General features: G+C 43.4%; 1 protein-coding gene across 9 annotated transcripts in view; it reads right to left on the bottom strand.

The window, feature by feature from the left end:
* Positions 1–16,974, bottom strand: part of nktr (natural killer cell triggering receptor) — a 40,281-nt gene that overhangs the window by 17,467 nt on the left and 5,840 nt on the right. For 2 of the 9 annotated variants that reach the window (XM_031282108.2, XM_031282109.2), the window contains exons 5-17: positions 16,727–16,771; positions 15,123–15,210; positions 14,235–14,264; positions 13,784–13,929; positions 12,678–12,900; positions 12,300–12,476; positions 12,131–12,218; positions 11,527–11,675; positions 8,839–11,445; positions 8,535–8,618; positions 7,858–7,917; positions 2,316–2,417; positions 1,404–2,135 (exon numbers count right to left, since the gene is read on the bottom strand). In XM_031282108.2, coding sequence (XP_031137968.1) covers positions 2,066–2,135; positions 2,316–2,417; positions 7,858–7,917; positions 8,535–8,618; positions 8,839–11,445; positions 11,527–11,675; positions 12,131–12,218; positions 12,300–12,476; positions 12,678–12,900; positions 13,784–13,929; positions 14,235–14,264; positions 15,123–15,210; positions 16,727–16,771 — 3,869 coding nt within the window. In that variant the 3' untranslated portion in view covers positions 1,404–2,065. Of the gene's footprint in view, positions 1–56; positions 63–1,403; positions 2,136–2,315; positions 2,418–3,446; positions 3,549–7,737; positions 7,918–8,534; positions 8,619–8,838; positions 11,446–11,526; positions 11,676–12,130; positions 12,219–12,299; positions 12,480–12,677; positions 12,901–13,783; positions 13,930–14,234; positions 14,318–15,122; positions 15,211–16,404; positions 16,429–16,726; positions 16,772–16,974 lie in introns of those variants that run through there. The other 7 variants (XR_004101982.2, XM_031282111.2, XR_004101981.2 and 4 more) reach the window with 7 other exon arrangements.

The raw sequence follows: 16,974 nt of genomic DNA, 5'->3' as shown, positions 1-16,974 counted from the left end.
TAGGGGCACATGTAAAAAAATGTATTGAGTTCTGACTTTTTTCTCAGAATTCTGACTTTAAACTCAGAATAATTTTCTGACACAAAACTTGGAGCCTCGATACCTCCTGAGGGTCTGGGGCCCCGGGGCAATTGCCCACTCTGCCCAGTTAGTAATTTAGCCTTGTCTTGAACCCCACTGCCATCGCTCACTCCTGAGCAGACTGTATGGAGCAGAAGTCAATACGCTCATAACAAGGTGGGGGAAAAATTGATCGCAACCTGGAGCAGGTCCCATTCATCACTTCATGTCCAGGACTCAGCCGAGCCCACAATATTAGTGTGTACAGAGAAGCTGTACTCCCAGACTGACAGCAATCTTATAACACATTTCACATTAAGAGGTTTTAAATTCAACCCACAGCATGTGGCTGTGTAAACAAAGAGTTCAATATTTCATATTTTGTGCTGTTAAACATGTCAGACAAGGAGGAATTGAAGAGGAGATAATTCAGTGAAAAGTGAACCATCTATTTTCCCAAACTGTGGGAGGAGACTAATGATTTTTCCTTATAAACCTGAGGCATTGAAATCAAGCTTGTTAACAAAAAGGTCCTATAGGACATATGTTGTGAAGGAAACATAAATCCAATCCTGTATCAGTGATTTAAAGGTTAGGCACGAGTAACAACCTTTTTGGCTTGTGTCTACTATAGTCCCAGTTTATGACCTCAGTGTAGACATCAATTGTAATTAGTTTTGCTTGCACATAAAAAAAATAATAATTATAAATGTGTTCATACATGTTAAATACACACTTTAGCATTTTACAAAAGTCCCCAAATAACTTGTGAAACATTTTTAACACAATGTGTAAAAAGTTTTATATTACGGTCAGCATCCAATCATTTCATTTTATCCTCGTGTGCAGCACATGATGCATTCTGCTATAAAACTGCATGATTGTATGATTTGTATGAAAAGCATACAAAACAGGCCGGAACAGTAAATGTATTCACTGCCTGCCCTTGCAGATAAAAAATGAACAGTCACTGTAGCAATCCAATAGGATCTGTATCTGACGGACGATTCTTGGTTTCTAGCATGCAGCTCATGAAAGCTACCCAGAGAGAGAGAGATACTCCAGCAGTTTTAAGGGTTCGCAAATATTAGCAGAGGAAACCAAATTTTCAATTAGTTTGAGTTTGATTAATAAAGTCTTCTCTCCCTTTTTTCTTATTCCAATGAAGTCAGTGGAATTTTAGCTGCGCATTAATCAGCTTCTTCTAATTACATGACATCTAATGACAAAGTGGATTCTATAAAAAGGTAGATGGCGCTGTTGAAGAGGTACAAATTATCCAAGTTCATAAACTGACATCTCTGCACAATTATCTACTGTACATTGTGAGGAAAAACAGAGGCTTAGATGCTGTGGTATTTATTACGTGTAAACATTCATAACTGTTTGAATAAAATCTAACTCAGAGATACTATACTTTGAGTACAGCAGTTAACATTCATAAAGTAATACATGAATGGAACAAAGGCAGATTACAGCTTGAAACTGCTACAAAAAGTTTTTTTTTTTTCATTGAACGAGGACTTTTTTAGAGAGAGAGAAAAAAAACTGTATTTAAGCCATAACCACAACCTATACCCACTATCTCCTCAAACACATCAGAACTGAGCGGATTATATACTTACAAAACAACAATTGTACATTTCAGTGTAGTAAAAACAGAAGTAAAAAAGAATACACAAATATACACAATATAAAATATATGAAGCTTACATCTCATATTATTTATCACAGAAATTGTTTTTTATACCTCTAGGCTGTGGCAGTCCCTAAAAGAAGAACTCTCTTATATAAGCTTGTAAAGTGGTTTATTTATTTACATTCTGTAACATTCATTTCCTCAAAGACAGTCATACAGAACAGTATTAAACTAGTAACAAGATGGAATATAACTTTTCCTCTTGGAGCTTGGAGCAACAGTAATTGCTATTGTGTGTGCACAGTGTCCAGACTTTGTGGCTTTGTTTCCTCTGAGCAGACTTGAACCCAACAACCTGTCTGAGGCTCAACTGTACCGACTGCTGCGACTGTGACTTCTGCGCCTGGAAGAACTGCGGCTGGATGAGAGGTACGACCTGCAAAAGACACACGTTTTACTTTTCTGGCATGAATTAGATACAAACGCTTGGCTGAATGCTTAGTAGGTCTGGTGTTAAACCACAATCTCAACATTCAGCCACAGAAAGGAAAAGGTTAAAAGGCCGAACTGAGAGCTGCCACCTTGCTGATGTCGGTCAGGGTGCAGAGCATCTTACCGGGATCGGCGGTCCGAGCTCCTGTAGCTGTCACTTCGTCTGCGCCCTCGTCTCCTGCTCGCACTCCGACTCCGACTGGAATAACTGTCGGAGGAGTCGGACCTGCATTAACATACAGAGATATTATTTAGGGATAGCTCCAGAATAGTGTTCGATTCACACAGATTAGTTTAGGTATACAAGGACAAGCAAAGTCCTGGCATTATGATAAAGATCCATCGCTGATTTTATTACAAATACACCGCACAGTTATTTAGATGCTGTCTGCGTGCATAGTAAAAAAAGATTGATTCCAGCTTCGTGCAATCGCAGATACTATAATGACTAAAGATAGGATTGATCTCTTCTAGGGCTGCAACTTACGATTATTTTAAATGTTTATCAATCTGCTGATTATTTTCTTCATAAATAGATTCATCTTTGGTCTATAAATATCAGAAAATGGCAAACGATGCCCAACACAATTTTCATAATCCCAAGGTGACGTCATTTTACTTATATATTTATATAATATTTATTATATAAAGACAGACAAAGGAGCAAATCTTCACTTTGCTTGAAAAATTATTATATTATTTATCAAAATAGTCAATAGAATAATTGAATATTCACCTACTTGTTTTATCTCTGTCTTCACACAAAAGCCTTTTTCTGCTTGATGTGTATTACTCAGTATCAATTGTTTTCATGCCATCATATAAACCCAAAAACCTTCATATTAGTTTATATACAGTATAAATATCCTATAAACTACTGTATATCAATACTGAAGCAATACGCACCGGATTCCCAATTCACTTGTGATTAAGATAAAATAAGTAGGGCTGGGTACCTTTAAAAAAAAAAAAAATCGATACGGTACTTAAGGATACTTCTTTCAATACCAATTTTATAAAACAAAAAGAAATCACAACACAAATCTTTGTATTTATTTTTCAGCTCCTACTACGTGAGCTCTCTGTGCGTAATGTAGAGTTTTTCCTGCGAGCCTCTATGACGTGTAAAGTTAGAAAGCCAATCACAAACATTTGATCTTGATAGAAGCATGCTGCATGCTTATTGGCTCACTGACTCTGATGAGATTTACTCCTTAGGTATTGAAATTGGGTATTGAATGACGAGGCATTTTTCGATATCTTTAGAGGCAATTCTGTCGGTGCCTAAAAAGTATTGAATTCGGTACCCAGCCCTAAAAATGAGATTGTGGTGTTTGAACCTGAATATAGTGTATACATTAGGGCTGAACGATTAATTGCATTTGCGATAATATCGCGATATGTTAAAACGCGATTTCCTAATCGCAAAGGCTGCAATTTGGTCACATGACTCGCGAGAGCAAATCAGTCTGCACTCCGCAGAGAAAGCATCAACTTAGCACGCTAACGCTACACTGTACCTTGAGCAGATTTCTGTCATTCAAACAACTCTGAGTTGTAGTTTAAAACTTTTACAGCCATTTTAATAAAATGAAGGGTTTTATTCTGGTTCGAGTCCATACGTGCAGTTAATGAATACAGACACGCAGAACTGAAGGCTCGGTTGGCAACTAGCTCTGATTAGCGGTTAGCTCCGGTTAGCGGTTAGCTCCGTTATAAAGATATGAGTGGAGGAGCTGCCACTGAGCGGGGTAACAACCAGACTCTGATAAATGACGTTCAGGGAGCTTTCACAGCAGCGTGGCCGCGGTGTTTCAACGGTTTTATTAGTACAGTTAATCCCACGGCAAGAACACCAGCAACTAGCTAACGCAACGATAGCCTCTCTGAGCAAGTGCACACGGCAGCACGCAACTTCACGAGGGGGAGGGGCTGGAGGCAGCTCCTCTCTGTGCACTGTAAAAAAAAATACACTGTTGTGTGTGTGTCCTCTCCTGGAACCATCACCTTATCGTGGTGGAGAGGTTTGTGTGTCCCTATGAACCTGAGGGCTGTGTTGTCTGGAGCTTTGTGCTCCTGGTAGGGTCTCCCAAGGCAAAGTGGTCTCAGGTGAGGGGCCAGACAAAGAATGGTTCAAAAACCCTATGAGTGACCGAGGAAGAGATGGAGTGACCCTGCCCGGAGGAAGCCCGGGGCCCCCATCTGGAGCCAGGCCCAGATGGAGGGCAAGCGTCAGCGAGCGTCTGGTGGCCAGGTTTGCCACGGAGCCCGGCCGGGCACAGCCCGAAAAAGCTACGTGGCATCCATCTCTCCATCCCATGGGCCCACCACCTGTGGGAGGAACCGCTGGGGTCGGGTGCGCTGCCACATGGGTGGCAGTGAAGGTCAGGGGCCTCGACGGACCAGACCCGGGCAGCAGACGCTGGCTCTGGGGACGTGGAATGTCACCTCTCTGTGGGGGAAGGAGCCGGAACTGGTGCGGGAGGTGGAGCGCTACCGGTTAGATCTGGTGGGGCTTACCTCTACGCACAGTCTCGGTTCTGGAACCATACTCCTGGATAGGGGTTGGACTCTTTTCTTCTCCGGAGTTGCCCAGGGTGTGAGGCGCCGGGCGGGTGTGGGGATACTCACAAGCCCCCAGCTGAGCGCCGCTACGTTGGAGTTTACCCCGGTGGACGAGAGGGTCGCCTCCCTACGCCTGCGGGTTGTGGGGGGGAAAACTCTGACTGTTGTTTGTGCATATGCACCAAACAAGAGTTCGGAGTATTCGGCCTTCTTGGAGACCTTGAGTGGAGTCCTATATGGGGCTCCAGTGGGGGACTCCATAGTTCTGCTGGGGGACTTCAACGCGCACGTGGGCAATGATGGAGACACATGGAGAGGCGTGATTGGGAGGAACGGCCTCCCTGATCTAAACCAGAGTGGTTGTTTGTTGTTGGACTTCTGTGCTAGTCATGGATTGTCTATAACGAACACCATGTTCGAACATAGGGATGCTCATAAGTGTACTTGGTACCAGAGCACCCTAGGCCAAAGGTCAATGATCGATTTTATAATCGTTTCATCTGATCTGAGGCCGTATGTTTTGGACACTCGGGTGAAGAGAGGGGCAGAGCTGTCAACCGATCACCATCTGGTGGTGAGTTGGGTCAGAGGGTGGGGGAAGACTCTGGACAGACCTGGTAAGCCCAAACGGGTAGTGCGGGTAAATTGGGAACGTCTGGAGGAGGCCCCTGTCCGACAGACTTTCAACTCACACCTCCGGTGGAGCTTTTCGTGCATCCCTGTGGAGGCTGGGGGCATTGAACCCGAGTGGACAATGTTCAAAGTTTCCATTGCTGAAGCTGCGGCGAGGAGCTGTGGTCTTAGGGTCTTAGGTGCCTCAAGGGGCGGTAACCCACGAACACCGTGGTGGACACCGGTGGTCAGGGAAGCCGTCCGACTGAAGAAGGAGTCTTTCCGGGATATGTTATCCCAGAGGACTCCGGAGGCAGTGGCAAGGTACCGAAGGGCCCGAAGGGCTGCAGCCTCTGCCGTGAAAGAGGCAAAGCAGCGGGTGTGGGAAAAGTTCGGAGAAGACATGGAGAAGGACTTTCGGTCGGCACCAAGGTGCTTCTGGAAAACCGTTCGCCACCTCAGGAGGGGGAAGCGGGGAACCATCCAAGCTGTGTACAGTAAGGGTGGGATGCTGTTGACCTCAACTGAGGAGGTAATAGGGTGGTGGAAGGAGCACTTTGAGGAACTCCTAAATCCGACTAATACGCCCTCTATGGTAGAGGCAGAGCTGGAGGATGATGGGGGATTGTCGTCAATTTCCCTGGTTGAAGTTGCTGAGGTAGTTAAACAACTCCACAGTGGCAAAGCCCCAGGGATTGATGAGATCCGTCCAGAAATGCTTAAAGCTGTGGGTGTGGAGGGGTTGTCTTGGTTGACACGCCTCTTCAACATTGCGTGGAAGTCTGGGACGGTGCCTAAGGAGTGGCAGACCGGGGTGGTGGTTCCCCTTTTCAAAAAGGGGGACCAGAGGGTGTGTGCCAATTATAGGGGTATCACACTTCTCAGCCTCCCTGGTAAAGTCTTCTCCAAGGTGCTGGAAAGGAGGGTTCGGTCGATAGTCGAACCTCAGGTTGAAGAGGAACAATGCGGATTCCGTCCTGGTCGTGGAACAACGGACCAGATCTTTACTCTCGCAAGGATCCTGGAGGGAGCCTGGGAGTATGCCCAACCGGTCTACATGTGCTTTGTGGATCTGGAGAAGGCCTATGACCGGGTCCCCCGGGAGATACTGTGGGAGGTGCTGCGGGAGAATGGGGTGAGGGGGTCCCTTCTCAGGGCCATCCAATCTCTGTACAACCAAAGCGAGAGCTGTGTCCGGGTTCTCGGCAGTAAGTCGGACTCGTTTCAGGTGAGAGTTGGCCTCCGCCAGGGCTGCGCTTTGTCACCAATCCTGTTTGTAGTATTTATGGACAGGATATCGAGGCGTAGTCGGGGTGGAGAGGGGTTGCAGTTCGGTGGGCTGGGGATCTCATCGCTGCTTTTTGCAGATGATGTGGTCCTGATGGCATCATCGGCCTGTGACCTTCAGCACTCACTGGATCGGTTCGCAGCCGAGTGTGAAGCGGCTGGGATGAGGATCAGCACCTCTAAATCGGAGGCCATGGTTCTCAGCAGGAAACCGTTGGAGTGCCTTCTCCAGGTAGGGAATGAGTCCTTACCCCAAGTGAAGGAGTTCAAGTACCTTGGAGTCTTGTTCGCGAGTGAGGGAACAATGGAGCGGGAGAATCGGCGCAGCGGGTGCGGTATTACATTCAATTTATCGCACCGTTGTGACGAAAAGAGAGCTGAGCCAGAAGGCAAAGCTCTCGATCTACCGGTCAGTTTTCGTTCCTACCCTCACCTATGGTCATGAAGGTTGGGTCATGACCGAAAGAACGAGATCCAGGGTACAAGCGGCCGAAATGGGTTTCCTCAGGAGGGTGGCTGGTGTCTCCCTTAGAGATAGGGTGAGAAGCTCAGTCATCCGTGAGGAGCTCGGAGTAGAGCCGCTGCTCCTTCGCGTCGAAAGGAGCCAGTTGAGGTGGTTCGGGCATCTGGTAAGGATGCCCCCTGGGCGCCTCCCTAGGGAGGTGTTCCAGGCACGTCCAGCTGGGAGGAGGCCTCGGGGAAGACCCAGGACTAGGTGGAGGGATTATATCTCTAACCTGGCCTGGGAACGCCTTGGGATCCCCCAGTCGGAGCTGGTTAATGTGGCTCGGGAAAGGGAAGTTTGGGGTCCCCTGCTGGAGCTGCTACCCCCGCGACCCGAGACCGGATAAGCGGACGAAGATGGATGTTGTGTGTGTGTGTGTGTATATACTATATTTTTACTTTTTTAACTGTCTAGTGTGTAATTGTGTGTTGTTCATACTATAAAATGATTTATTGTTTGTCTTTGTTGAATAATACAGAAGACAAAGAGCTTAAAAAAATAATCAAATCGAAATCGCAATATTTGGGAAAAAAATCGCAATTAGATTATTTTCAAAAATCGTTCAGCCCTAGTATACATATACACATAATCATGTTTACAGTATATCTGTGCTCAAAGGACCTCAGTGATCTCTCACATGAACAATTAAACATTTCTATTTCTGAGTGACTGTTAGCGCATTAAATAGCTCACAGACCTGGATCTCCGATGGCGACGATGTGAGCGACTTCTGGAATGACTTCTACTGTACGTCCGACTGATCAAAGAAGAAGAAGAAGAAGAAAGAAAGAAAAAGACGGACGCACAGATTTAAAAAGATACTTCAAGACCAATCATACATAAAATACACAATGGCTCTCAGGAGTCTATAGGGCTGAAATGTAAAATATAGAGCATGACAATGAAACCTCCTGAGCTACAAGGTTTCTTCCTTTATGTGGTTTGCACAGATTTTAGCTGAAAACACTTCCCCACTGGGACCCATTAGGTGCCACGACAGAATTCAAGAGTGGGCTTGTGAGATGGCTAGGAGGCGGCGTTTGAAAAGATGCCATACAAACGGTTTGCCAGACTGGATGTCTACACGGGAAAATGGGATAAGTGCCTGAGCTTTCTGGAGGGCTCCTAAGAAGCTTTGTGCCGGTAAGAGATGTGTATGATGGGCTTATGGTTTTGTCATTTATGCATATGTTTATTTGGTCTGTAGTGTATTGTCTATTTTGTTGTTATTTTGTTGTACGTCTTGAATATTGTAGTTACTGTCATCTTTTCTTGATTTTTGGAGATGACGGTCATGTTGCATATTGTATGTTTTGTGTGTTAAAAATATAAATAAAAAATTGTTAATCACAAAATCAGCGTGTCAGGGTGTACCTGCGACTCCTGTAACTTCGATATGTGCTGCTACGAGAGCGCGACCGTCCTCTTCCACGTCTCCTCCGACTCCTGCTACTGCTCCTAAAAGAATTACACTGCGTTAGAAATGACCTTTAACCAAGCCAGAACAAAAAGCTCTGTACTGCAGATACAGATTTAAGCTTCTAGACTAAATGCTTCACATCCATCAAGTTGATCACTTAACAACAACCTTGTCCAAAAACCTTGTCTCCAGCATTTACAAAGATTTACCAAATGTGCCCTCATGCTCTTCATTTAATCAAAATGCTTTTTGTCTTACCTGGAAAAGGAGCTGGAGCTGCGGGATCTACTCCTGGACCGGCTGTAGGAACGTGACCAGCCTCTGGAGCGGGACCGGTGACTGGAAACGGAGCGTGACTTCTTCTGGGACCGTGTGCGTGACGTTCCTCGTGGATTTCCCCCAGAGGGGGACCTCTCCTCGCTGGAGCTCTCCTGGTTCCTCGGCCTCTGGTTGAGCCGCGCGGTCTTACGAACCTCATCGAACAGAGATCCCGGTCGGACCCGGCTTTTGCTTTTTATCTCCATTCTCACTCCCTGCTGGTTGGAGGTCTGGCTCTCTTGAAGTTGGACGTTTTTTGTGGTGACAGGCGGCACATTCACGTTCTGTAGAGCTGACATGCCCTTTAAAGGCCTCCATTTAAAATTAATTACAGTGCCAACAGGTTTGCCAGTGGTTGCTTCTTCTTGCAGTCCACCAGCTGTTGTTGTGGAGGTTACAGACGGCTGTTCTTTGCTAGGAGGTAAAGCACGATCTCCACTTGCCATATCTGAAGATTTGGAGGTAGATTTTAGGGTTAATTCAGCGGAGTTATAATAAGCATCCAGTGTGCGTAGAGGTTCTACAATTTCAGCATCATGTTCTGGGGTACAAATGTCCATATCATCTAAGGACTCTTGCTCTTTGGGTAAATTAGCACCGTTCCTGTTGGATGACTGAAGATGAGGTTCAGTGTGTTTTAGGTTTTTGTTGATGCATTCTTTTGCTCTCTGTTGCGGCCGTTCTTTTTCGCTAGTTAATTTTTTACTCACAATGCCTACACCAGGCCTTTCTTTGACAACTCTACCAGGACTAGGTTTCTCTCGTTTTGATTCATCCTCTTCTTCCTCCTCCCCGAACTCTAAAGGAGGCTGCCAGTGAAATGTCTCTTTGAGCTTCTGATGTTGTCTCTTCGATCTCTTTCCTTTGTCCTTACTGTGATGGGAACTGCTTTTGTTCTCACTTCTTCTCTTGTGTTTATGCTTACGTTTGGCCTTCTTCTTGCTCTTGTGCTTCTCTGGCTCTGCGGCCTTTTCCCCACTTTCCTCTGGCTCACCAGAAGCAGCTGCAGCAATCTTGTGTGCCAGCACAGTCACTGCCTCGGACGTCTTTCTGATAGTCTCATATTCTGATTCTGAACTAGCCTCCCCTTCCTCTTTTTCAGATATGGCCAATGTCCTGGCGGTTATATTCTCAGAATCACTTTCTGAATTCCATCCAGTAGGAGAAGACACCTTCTTGTCAAGAGATTCACTGGACTGAACTGCTTGTTTCTGCTTTGCACTGTTGCTTTGGCCCACTTTATCACTGTCACTATCCCATTCAGACTTGATATTAAAGCTCTCCAGCAGCATTGAGCTGTAATGCTTTGTCTCTTGATCCTGTGAGCCGCCTTTCTCCAAGGAGCCACTTCTCACCGAGATAATGATATCAGGACTATGCTCTTTCTCTGATCCTGACTGAGCATCTTGACTACTGGCGAGTGAAATGTACTTGTCTAAATTTTTTATCCTCCTCAGAGAGCTGTAATACTCTTTCCATTCCTTGTCTAGTGAACTCCTCTTGTTGCTACATGTTTTCTGGGCGTTTTCAGAGTCTGGTTTGCTGATGGAGGATGACCTGCTGTTATACTGATGAGGGGATCTGGACCTGGATCTACTGTAACTTTTGCTCTTTGAGCGGCTGTATGAGCGGCTGCAGGACTTGCTTCTGGAGGACCTGCTGTGTGAGCGCCCTGCAGGTTCGTTTGAGTCACCTGGCAGACACTTTGGTTTAACGGAACTCTGAGCTTTTTCTGTAACACTAGCTACCATTTGTCCAGTGGAGGCGCTAGGAGCTACTTTAGCTTTAATCTCCTGAATGTGGATGTAAGAGGGCTTCCAGGGCTTTTGACCGGGTTTCCAGCGTGAGGGTGGGGGACTGTCGCTCATTGGGATCACAGAGACACTTTCAGGAGTCAGGACACTCGAGAGTCTAGGGACAGGTTTGACTTTGCTCTCTGGAAGCTTCTCGGGCATCATGGTGTCCGCTTTGGGCTTGCTGGCTTTCCTCTTTCTTTGAGATCTGGATGGACTCTTCTTTCTGGGTGGAGACAAAGACCTAGATCTGTACCTGGATCTAGACCGGGATCGAGAATAGGACTGAGATCTGGATCTAGACAAAGACCGACTTCTAGACCTAGAAAGGCTGCTGGATCTTGAATAAGACCTGGACCTCCCTCTAGATCTGGACTGACTGGATGTGTAAGACCTAGAGTAGGACCGCGAGTCTCTGAAAGACAGCGTGGACCGCCGTCTCCTGTGAGTTGACGAATGATGCTGATTGGAAGAGGAGCGGGATGGAGAGCGGGATCTTCTCGACTTTCTTTCTGAAGACACTGACCTTTCACCCACTGACAGACGAGGCTCTTGTGGCTTGTTCTTAGAGCTCTTCTTCTTGCCATGCTTCCGTTTTTTGGCCTTCTTCTTGTGTTTGGCTTTCTTCTTCTCTTTCTTGTGTTGGCGGTGCAGGCTGGACCTCTCAGAGCTGTGGTCTGAGGAGTGTTCTGCAGACTGGGACCATGCAGAGTCACTTCTGTCCTCCCATCTGCTTGAGGAATGGTCATTCAATCTGTTAAGTCAAAAGATGCATGAAGAAAAAAAAAAAAAAAAAATGATGTTCTACGTTACAAAGTAGAAGATTAAGTCTTACTTGTCTCCTTTGCTCCACCTCTCGATGCTCGGTGGTTGATAAACTTTGGTTCTCTTCATCTCTTCTTTCCAGTGTGGCGGAGTTTCACTGCTACCACGTTCTTCCACAGATGCAGAGCGCGATTTAGACCTTGTGGGGGTGTGATATCTCTGCAAAAAAGTAAAAATATATTGATACTTCTAATTGCATTAACAAGAATACACCAAAACTCTTAAAAGGAGCTCGCCGAGGCTGTGCTTAAAGATTCTTTGCCTTAAGCAACTTGAGCGATTTGCATTAAAAATACAGAATGCATATTAGTGGCAAAAAGTAATGCAGGTATGACCATAGAGAAAACAAAAAATGAAGAATTTGTTTCTGGGGTCATTGAAATAGATGTAGGGCAATTCTTTACATCAACGGTTCCTACCCTTTTCGGCTTGTGACCCCTAATAAGGGAGCAATGTCTACTTGCGACCCCTTGACACCAGTAGTGTATAAATATTGGCCCTTGGAATAAGTTAAAGTGGATGAGATACAATTACAAGCAGACTACTACAACAATTAATAAATAAAGACCACATATGAACTGACAAATCTCTGATCTTAGTTGAGGGGAGCATACCATTGTTCCTCTGCCTTTGATCTTCCGTCCAGACTTAGAGACTGCTGGTTTCTGGTCAGCTGCAAGAGACGTTTCTTCTTTCTCAACTCTGAAAAAAATCAAAATTCAAAGTAAACGCCTAGGGTTATGTATACTGTTTAGCTGAAATATATATATTTTTTAAACTGACATCTCTGTTTTATCTTCCTGAGATGGCATGTCCCTTCGCAGCAAGAAGCGGTTCTCTGGCACCGGAGGGATTTCCTCTGGTCGGACTACAGGCTTCTCTCTCCTCCCACTCTGCTCCTTCTCTTCCTCCACTTCATCGTCTCCCTGCAGCATCTCTCTTTCCACAGGACTGTGAGAGCTTCAACCGACACAACATGCAAAACAATATTTTGTTATGCAAAGAACCAACCCGTCTCTTAGCTCTCAAAGCTGATAGTGAATCACTACTTTTAATATACTTGGATATATTGATCAGACTGGATCATTTGAGGTACATGTGAGTAATTATATAAGCATGTAAAGATGTGATCATGAACAAAGATTAAAAAAAAAAAACTACCTTTGCTTGGAGGGCAGAACATCAATGTTTTTCTCCTTCTTTGATTCCTTCCTTTTCTTTTTAGACTGTTCACTCTTTGCATGTCCCTTGTGCTTGTGATGTTTTTGCTTTTCATCCGATTCATTTTCAGATCCCACTGAAGAGGAGAACTGAGAGGACGAATCACGGGAATCGAGGGACGAGTCAGAAGAATCGGAGGTTCTTTTCCTCTTGCCTTCAAGAACTGAAGCCAGAAACATAACGACATGCATGACATTTCATTTGAAAAATGGTTGTTAGTAACAGTAAGAAGGAAAGTTCAAATGTCAGGAGTCACTTTCAGGGTGGTGTAACACTACAACAACTGAGGCTTTGTTTGATTATTGTTGGTATGTTGGGCGCAATGAAAGCAGGCCTGGGAGAGTCAGGTGGGCAGATGCCAACCGAACTTCACAGAGATCACCTCGCTGATCCTCATTAAACAGAAGATCAGGTAACACGCCGCGTAACTAATGCCAGAGGGGGAAATGCTGGCATTAAAATGCCAACCTCTTACAGAATGAGCACAAAATATGACCCAGTTGCAATCATAGGCAGCACACGGTATTTCCCATAGTAGACAAAAACAACAGACTACAAAAGGTGGAAGCTGAAAAATAATGGATAACATCTATTTAAGCGGTTGTTTTAATATACACCAGGTATTATACTCTAACTACACTGGCTGGGTGGCAATATATTAAATCTACAAAGATCTAATCTGGAGATGTATTTATACAGCAGTAGGTCAAAATTCTGGTGATATCTTTCTTAATTATGTATCTAAAGCCTGATGTAGCTTCTTCCTCTGAGCTCCATTGTCATCCCAAAATGATTTACAAACACATAAATGAGAAAAAAAAGTTTTAAATAGTGGCTGAACATAGTCCCCATGTACTCCTGTTTAAGTAGCATTTGCTAGAAACCACAGTGGCCAGCTGTTTTAAAGAATTAGAGTGCCACACCCAGGGTACGGAAGTCTGATTTGGGCCTTTTTCATCAGATTTGTTGGCAAAAAATAAATAAAAATGTTTTTAATAAAGCTACCCCTAACCTTCAAGAAACTGCAGCTCAGTTGCTCTACTTACCATCAATAGCGGACTTGGTGATAAGTTGTCCGCAGTCTATCACTCTCACATCAGCGTAGGGTCTGCTGGCTGAATCAGTCTTCAGCCCCTCGACCTTCTTTATCACTTCAAAGCCGGAGATCACCAGACCAAAGACGACATGGACTCTGTGCAAAGGCAGAAAAGATTGATGCCTGTTACAACTATACAGCGACTTGACTATTATATGATTTCAGCGTCTTTAAAAGCCTTGAAAACGTTCAATCTTTCTGAACGTATCGTACACAAACGCACCACTACACACACCAAAATGTTGAACAGTATAAAGAAACTGTTTTCAGGGCTCTAAGAATTCTATTCGAAAATAATTCAGTTAAATATGGGGAAATCCGGTAAGAAATGAAGGTTCACTATGAACTGTAAAGACAATTGTAAAGCCTTCTGTAAGTGCCAAAGTGAGATTAGATTTTACCCATCGAGATGAGGTGCTGTTCTGGTTGTGCTGTTTGTGGAAAATCCAGCAAAGAAGGGAAGGTCAACCAATGGCAGGTAGGGTCATGAGAAAAGAAGAAAAAGGAGGAAAAGAAAGAGAATACACAAATAACTTCAACAAAGTGCATGTGCTACTGTTCCACAGGAACACATCTCAACAACAACAAAAAACAAAGAAAAAGGGTACAGAATTTGTCAGACCACCATTTGTTTAATAATATATTAATATTAAGAAAACACTTGTAATTTGGGCTGTTGAATTAAAAACAGCCATAAACAGGCAATAACATCCCTCAACAACAGAGTGAGAAATATATGACCATATTTTGATCATACAAATATAGACATAGTCTGTTTACATTTCCTCCTCTATGTTTCAAGAGTTTTTATCCATTTATCCAACGTACGATGACAACCTGTTGTCGTGATAAAGGAAGTCTAGTCAAGCCTTTATTTGTGAATATTGTTCAAAACATATCCAAAATAAACACTGCACTCTGCAGAATACTTGCAAATACAAACTACTGAATGATAAATACAGTCAGGAGAGAGAGAGAAACACAGCCTTGGAGACACATTACCTTGGAAGAGCAGGATGCTAGAGTTTCTGTAAATTTTACACAAAAACGGCAAGAGAAAAAATGTAACACATTTATGGTAAAAAAGAATGAATCCATGTTTCTCTGCACTTTGAAAATCTAACAGCACACAGAGTGGGGACTGATGACGTCCACACTCAATGACAAATTCTACTCTACAGTTTCAAAAGGGACAGAAAGCAAATAAATTATGTAAGTGACCTGTCACTTAAATGGTATAGTTATTAAAAAAAGGTGCAGAGCGATTTGATTTACTTAATGTTACTCACATGAAAAACTGTGAACCGTTGGTGTCCTTCCCACGATTGGCCATCGACAACAGGAAGGCTCTGTCGTGTTTGAGAGTGAAGTTCTCATCTGTTGGGAGCAGAGAGAGAGGGATCGAAATCTCACAGTGTGTTCTCTGATGCGTAATAACGGACATATTCAGGGAAGAACAGGATAAAAGGGATGACCATTTTAATCCATCAAACCTAATCATTGCCTCAGCAACCATTCCTTCCATAAAAGCACAGTTTATTTATAAAAGTAGTCGTACCCAAGTACCAAACTGGTTTTGTATGATTTAAAACTATTACATCACTTATATTTTACATCATTTTGACCTTGTTCCAAACAATACTATATTGTCTTGACTTGAAACTGGCTTGAGATAGATTATCCATCTAGTGCCTTTCTTCTCATCAAGGTTACATTATCATTGAGCTGGGATCATTTAGAACATTCTCAATGGTGGAAGATTCAAAGAGTGTCGAGTAGATTTTAGAAATAGCTAATGTATCATGAGCTATGCTGTCCAAAAATTAAAAGCAGAAGACAATCAAGAAGGAAATGCAACGTGTGTCATCTAAAGTCATGTAAATTGGAGCAAAAAAGGCGACTAGATGCTCACTATAATGAATCACTTATCTAAAGCAAGTGTCAAGAAGATTGTAGAAAACCAAACATATTGAATGCTTTGGTAAATTGGTCCACAGTGATGTAGAGTATAAGCACTTTAATAGACTGAAAAATTAAATATGGAAGTATCCTTTAAATATAAGACAGAAAACACACTAGTATATGTAAATAGTTAACTGACTACTAACAGAATAAAAGCACTGAAGTCATAAATATCATCAAGCTATTTGCATATATAAAAGGTTATTCAAATATGGACACAAAACACAAAAACTAAAATGCTTCCCAACGGCTAATTCTTCATTTTATCTACTCTATCCATGTTGCGAAGCTAAATATCTTATTTCGCATGAGATACTCCATTAGTCGTCCTATTGAGCAGAGAAAACTGCAGCCTGTATTTGACTACATGTCATGGAAGTCACGGAGCTATAAATACCACATATGTAACATAAAAAGTAACTTGATCAGCCCGAGGCTCTGGGGGCAGGTGGTCTAACAGGGTAGCTGTCTGAATAGAAAACCCTGTAACATCCTTTTAGTACAAATTTGCATCAGTACCATTGCAAACATTTGCACTGTTTTGACTGACAGAGGAAGGTGGTGGGGACAATGTTGACATGGTGTTACTGAGCTGTGTACATCTCTTACCTTCTCATTTTGCAAAAGACCACTCTATAAATAAAAGAATATGTTGAAAATTTTAGGCAGGAAGATTGTAGCTTTCAGTAAAGAGAATACCTACTCTCCATGCTGATTTGATAAAGCCCACTATTGTTAATAAATAGAAGACAGCACTATACAATGGAGAAGTGAAGGTTAACAGAGTCATACATAGGAAAATTCACAAGAAACACATTATTATCACAATAGGCACATGCAACATAATGCTCATGCAAAAGTAGCTAAATTGTAACTTAGATAAACATTTATGAGACCATGTGTTTATTAGATAATTTGACATTCCCATTACCTTCAAAGTAGCCACCGTAAATGGACTCTCCTCCTCTTCCATTTCCTGCAGAGATTAACACAATTTCATATTTAAGCCAATTACTATCAATACAGAAAAAGTGCGTCTCGTCAGCATTTTGGACAACAAAAGTGGTTCATGCGTTTTTCTAGGACACATTTTTGAAGAGGCTGCCATGTTCAGGAAACTGTATGGTCTCCATATATATACTGGCACTTTGATGACACTTAAAGCTTCCATCTATATCA

Source organism: Sander lucioperca, chromosome 1 (genome assembly GCF_008315115.2).
Source record: "Sander lucioperca isolate FBNREF2018 chromosome 1, SLUC_FBN_1.2, whole genome shotgun sequence".
NCBI classification, from domain to species: domain Eukaryota; kingdom Metazoa; phylum Chordata; class Actinopteri; order Perciformes; family Percidae; genus Sander; species Sander lucioperca.
Note: the sequence above shows the minus strand (reverse complement) of the source record. Positions and strands in the feature narration are given on the sequence as shown.